The sequence below is a fragment of the Brachypodium distachyon genome, chromosome 2 (genome assembly GCF_000005505.3).
Source record: "Brachypodium distachyon strain Bd21 chromosome 2, Brachypodium_distachyon_v3.0, whole genome shotgun sequence".
NCBI classification, from domain to species: Eukaryota; Viridiplantae; Streptophyta; class Magnoliopsida; order Poales; family Poaceae; genus Brachypodium; species Brachypodium distachyon.
The window spans coordinates 26,959,741-26,965,883 of record NC_016132.3 but is presented as its reverse complement, the minus strand read 5'-3'; the positions used below and the strand labels follow the sequence as shown (position 1 = coordinate 26,965,883).

General features: G+C 45.9%; 1 protein-coding gene across 1 annotated transcript; it reads left to right on the top strand.

Annotated features, from left to right (window-relative positions):
• The first annotated feature begins 3,861 nt into the window (after positions 1 to 3,861).
• On the top strand, positions 3,862 to 5,144 carry LOC100834608 (ethylene-responsive transcription factor RAP2-3). The gene is made up of 2 exons (XM_003568573.4): positions 3,862 to 4,254; positions 4,485 to 5,144. The coding sequence occupies exons 1-2, from the start codon at positions 4,191 to 4,193 to the stop codon at positions 4,925 to 4,927; spliced, it is 507 nt and encodes a 168-aa protein (XP_003568621.1). The 5' UTR covers positions 3,862 to 4,190; the 3' UTR covers positions 4,928 to 5,144.
• Positions 5,145 to 6,143: the final 999 nt, after the last annotated feature.

Genomic DNA, 6,143 nt, shown 5'->3' with positions numbered 1-6,143 from the left:
GGCAGGGGCGTTGGGGATCGCTCCGGCGATCGCCGGGGAGGCCGATGACGTACGTAACCTGCAAAGTGATGTACCTAGAATACACGCAGGCTAATGACACATGAACGCACGTTTTTTACCCAGGTTCGGGCCACCAGGAGGTGTAAAACTCTACGTCCTGCTTGTCTGAACTGGTATTGACGGTAAATCAAAGGTTTACACGTTGCCGGGGGGAGAGTCCCCGGGTGCTCTCTTTTTGGCTAAGTGCTCTTGGCTACTTCCGGATACTGCGAGTTGCGAACTGTCAGTCCGTCCAACCGTATGATCGTCGAACTGTAGAGAAAATGTGGAACCATGGGCATACCCGGTGGGCCCGGTGGTAGCTAGGGTTTGCTTTTGGCCCACATGTCAGTGTGACATTTTTGGCCTATAAATAGAAGCTCCACCCCACATGTGAGAGGGGTTCCTCACTTAGACATTTTAGGAGTTCTCCTTCTCCTTCTTTCTCCTTTGGAAACAGCTCAAGGAGCACCACTGTAGCCTCCTATGTCTCGGCTAATACAAACAAGGCAGGAGTAGGAGCTGTACCTCATCAAGAGGGCTCCGAACGTGGGTAAACACCGTGTGTTCTTACTTTTGTGTGTGATTTACATCGCGCCATCCCTCCTCCGGATCCTCCCTCGTCCATTGGCCCCATCTTAAGCCATCCTATGGCATCTGCCGTGACACCACCAAGACAAACTCCCTTGCCGACATCTCCTTTGTTGGCATCGGTCTTCGAACCCATGGCTTTGGTCTTGCCCATCTTCGAATGGTGTGGAATTTTTGGTCGCTAAAGGAACTCACAAGAGTTTTTGGCTATGGAAGCAGAGAGCTCTAGCGCAGAAACTAGTTTTGCAGGGAAGAAGAAGGGTAAAAGGCATTCCCCTTCCACCCTCCTCCTTATATGGGCTGAATCCGGCCGAAGAATCCGGGCCGCAAGATCCTTATCTTGGTCATGTGTCCCACATCAATCGGGAAGTGAAGCGGTGAAAACAGAAACGGCAACCCATGTTTCGGGCGCAAGAATCGATGAAATCATTATGCCTTATTTACTGCGCGAAGTGTGATCGATTTCCAACTGACGCACGCCAACAGTGCGCCTAGCTGCCAGGCTAGACTGTGCACCCGGTCACATCGGTTGACCCAACGGCTCTTCACCTTCAACAGGTACATCATCAGTGACGGAGTCTGACTCAAATATCATGACTCTAAAGCTATCTCTCATATAGAGAGGTAGAGTGTTACCATAAAAATGTTGAGACTCGTCTTGAGTCTCGATTATGAATACTAAGACTCTCATTGGAGTCGCGAATTAACCAGTTATTGCTTTATACTACAGACTTCATACAGTCATCTATTGTTTATTCTTTACTTACAACAGTAAAAATAGGGTAATGACCCTAACACAAGACAGTCGATTTCATATAGTCGACTCAAGTGAGTCGCACCAGCTGCGTCACCTCAGTTGTTTATGCTCATTCACATAACGGTAATCCTCTTGGATATCGTCCAAAGAGCCTGGAGCCGCACCAGCTGCACTGCTCTAGTAAACCCATGCTCATTGCATGAAAATAAGCCTACTGGATCATTCCATCGAGCCTGAAATCGTACCAGCTACGTATTTCAGTAAACCCATGCTCATTGCATGAAGATAAGACCCGAAAGTTCTCTTTCGGGCCTGGAGTCATACCAACTACGTTATTCTAGTCAAATTCATACTCATTGTATGAAGGTATGTCCTAAAATTTAGGCCTGGATATGCATCGACTGCATCCTTCCAGTAATAATTCACACTTAAGGGTCGCTCGCTATAACCATGTTCATTACATGAAGATAAGACCTGTAGGTTTCCTATAGGGCCTGGAAACGTACCAGCTGCGTATTTCCAGTACAAGCAATCCTAACGAACGAGTCGGGTACATAAAAACTGAAATTTGACTCTATAAGACCCCATCAGGCTAAGTCCAAATTTGCCAGTCGCCAGGTTCGAGCCCGGGGACTCGAATGCTGATGAAAGCTAGTGTTGTTTTCGCCCTAGAGCGATTAATTGGACTCGACTTCTTGAGTATCTGGGCGCATTAAGCATACATCCCTATGACTTCTGCTCACCGCATTGATTCACTATCAGTTCATATTGTGGAGCTGTTACTTAACAGTCAAGCATTAAAGCATCGGCTCATACACTCTTTGAGTTGAAAATACTTCTCATTCGAAGTACAAGTCGATGAAACTCCAAGTCTGCAGCATTATGCAACTCGCTCAACAGCAGAATAAGCTCATTCTTTACAAGAAAAGTCCCTAGTGAGTTTTCGGCTCAACCAGGCACTTGCATGGGGGCTACTGACGTGGTTATGACTAACCACGTACTCGACTCGAATATACCCGGTACAGCCCAACTGGGGTCCCACAAGGAAGCCTATTTCGACTCCAGGAGTCTACATGCCAAGTCTTGCGATTCAAAATAAGAAAGATTAATTAGAGTGTATCTTTTCATTGTAACCGACTTGGACTTTACCTGAGACCTGAGTTTCTGCATATATAAAAGACCAGGAGGGGGAGCCAAGAGGGCACACCCCCCAACTTAGATAGAAGTCGCCTAGATGCACTCGACGACTCGGTGCATCTAGACTCTGCGGCACCCCATTGTAATCGACTCATCAATACAGATCCGACAAGCAGGACGTAGGGCTATTTCCTCATCGAGGGCCCTGAACCTGGGTAAATCGTGTCCCCTGTGCACTTGTTAGCCGACGAGTTCACCAACACACACTCAAAATCTTTCCTTGATACAAGTCCATCAATATGGACATTGTCGAAGTCACATCTTCATCACCATGCACAAGCCTGCTACTTGAGCCAGAAACAACGACAAAGCTAGCACGCATCTTAGAGCAGAATTGGACAGTTTCGATGGTCTACTGAGAAATAAGAACTCAGCTACAATGCCAATTCTTACCTATACTTCTAATGAAATTATTATGAGTAGTCTGCTACATGTTTCAAATTTTCTAAGAATGTCTCTACACAAAATAAAATGTGTCTCAAATAGTGTCTCTAACCATACTGTAACGTCATTTCATCAAGTATCTCAAAACCATGTCTCTACATGAGTTTTGTGGCAATATATTAAAAGTCTCAAAAAATGTCTCAACTAGTGTTTCTATATTTAAGACATTATCTCTAACGCCTCATAGACTACCTCGACATGAAACTATGTCTCAAAATTGTCTTTAGGTAGAGACAAAGAAGTTATTGCCTCAATAAAAATGTCTCTACAGGACATTTGTGTTGTAGTGCGTAAATAAGACAATTTAAGTAGGGGTATTACTTACAAATTTTGCCATTTTCTTCTCATCGTTCGTTGGTACATTGTCCGATAGTCAGAAAAGGCAGCATTTTCACTTCATCTATTTTCACGAATGGCAAAATTATGTGTTCTTTGTTCACAAGAAGCGAGCGATTTTCTCCCTTTCATAAACTCTAGTCAGCATGTACGTTCAGATTTCAGATACTCTACCAGAAAAAAAAATCTCGCTACCCAAAGAAGCCAACATATACTGTTGTTTTGGAGGGAGCATTGGAGTTTGGCCCTTCGCCGTGCAAACCGTGTGCTAGTTCATTGTTTCGAACCCACGGTTTTCCGTCAAACCGACGGCAGAAACAGGCGGAATTCTGTTGGCGCGATCTTGCTTTTCCCGGTCCTTTCTTGGAATCGCGCGCTGACCTGTTGAACGCGTGTCCCCAACATGGAGACCCGACTTGCGTGTTAAAGCCGAGGCTTGCGGCGCGCAACAGGTGTGCTCTCGTCTTCTTTCTACTCAAGGTACGGGGTGCACGGCTCCGCACCCCTACCGGCCTCTTTGTCCAACGCTGCGCCCTCTCAATCGCTTTCCACAGCTTTCTCCAGTATCATCACGGTATCAGTCTATATGTCAGCCCGCAGCATTGTACAGTACAGTACCACGGACATCGACTAGTCATACCCCAGTACTTGTGCCACTGTGCTCCTCTGCACGCTCCACTCCTCTCTTTAGTCAGTTCTTCAAGCTCGTGTTATATATATAAAGGAGCAAAGTGGGTGTTCTAAAACGAAGCAAATAACTAGCAATTGCTTTAGCCTCCTGTATCTCGCGTTAGTTGTCAAAGCGAATAAGTTGAGAAACGACACAATGTGCGGAGGAGCGGTCATCGCCGGCTTCGTCCCCGAGGGATCCTCCTCATCGAGCCTCACCGGTAAATACTACACTAGCCACTTAGCCAGGCCGACTTGATGCGGCGATTCCATTTTATATAATCAACTTGTCAGTACAAACTTGCAGGCCTCAGTACTTAATGCTAGTCCTATCTCATATATATGCAACTTGTCTGGTCTTATTTTCTGCAGATGATTCTCTTATCAAATCTATAAGCATGGTTACAGTGGACCGATGGCAGTTAATATGTGCTGCTGGTTTATGTGTCAGGGGAGGAGTTGACAACGGAGAAGCCGCCGGCGCCTGGGCGGAAGACGGCGTACCGCGGGATCCGGCGCCGGCCATGGGGCCGCTGGGCAGCGGAGATCCGCGACCCGAGGAAGGGGACGCGCGTCTGGCTGGGCACCTACGCCACCGCCGAGGAGGCCGCGCTAGCCTACGACGTGGCGGCGCGCGACATCCGCGGGGCCAAGGCCAAGCTCAACTTCCCTCCGGCGGTCGACCACGCGGCCGTGGAGGAGGCAAAGAAGCGCAGGACGAAGGCCGCGGCCGTGGAGAGCTCGTGCTCTTCGTCTCCCCTTCCGGCAACGTCTACGGGCGGCGGCGGCGGCGGAGCTGAAAGGCTTCGGGAGTGCATGTCCGGGCTGGAGGCGTTCCTGGAGCTGGAGAACCCCGCTGGAGTCGGCGAAGATGTCGACCTCATGTTCGAGTAGACTGTAGACGCTTCCATTGGACCGGTAGTCTCTGGAATTTCCGTAGTCTCTTGTAGCCTTGACTGTCGCGGAGTCTCAAGTCTGCAGTTCAGCCCCTGGTGCTGTCACTGCTAGCGTGAGGCTGGCTAAATAAACAGATTCAGGACCCTCTGATCCAAAATAAATGGATAAACAGATTCAGGGATGTCTACAAATAGACTGTCTGTAGATTGTATTACTGTCCTCTGATCCAAGTGTCGGGACTGAATTTTCTTTTAAAATAAAATATATAAAAATAATTTTGCCTGTAATCTTGATTTTAGGGTTTTATATTTAATAAAATAATATTTTTCAACTTCAAATCAAATACTAAAAATATGGGGTACCATAACCACTGCAATAAACCCTTTTTATTCACAACACCCTCTTGGATTGAAATCCAATTTGCAAATGGAAGAGAAAATAGCAAGGTTCAAATAAAGGAAAACTTTGTCATTGGCATTTAGAGTTTAATTCCAAGGTTTTAAACATAGTTAAAATGCACAAGTGACATGATGCTCATGAGTGCAACGTATGATGCAAGGTTTTGAAAATTTAGGATGTTACAATCCCTCTCTCTAAACCCTAAAAACCCTACACCCATGCTGTAAAAAATTTCTGGTACATGACGTACAATTATGAGTTGGTGTACACAGTATATATAAACGAGATACTAAGTTCTGATAAATGGGTATATGACGATGTACTAAGTCTTGATGAATGTTTGTGTTTTTTTCATGGTACATGACGTACAACTATGAGTTGATGTACTATGATTTGAGTATCATCACGTACAACTAAGTATTGAGGTGGTACTCGTTTTGTTTTGGCAGATATTTATACTGTAATTTGAGTAACATCATGTACTCTTGTTGGTACCATGGGTTTGATGAATGCCCAATGTACTCTTTTGAAATTTCTGCAAGAAAATAAGAGAGCAGAGAGAGAAGCAAGGAAATATACAAAAAGTTATCAATGCTCACATCCAAGAGAGAGAGGACTGACACAAGAGAGTCAAAGAAAGAAGCCTGACACAAATACTACTTTTGCTTGTTAATCAACTTTCTCTAATTCTCTCTCTCTTTCTCTTTCTCTATGCAATATGTGGTAGATACCCTGTGAGCTACCGGCTCGGCTCTACTTCTCACCCTCACATCGGCCAAACACTCCAAGTCTCGACTACTAGTGCCTACCTAAT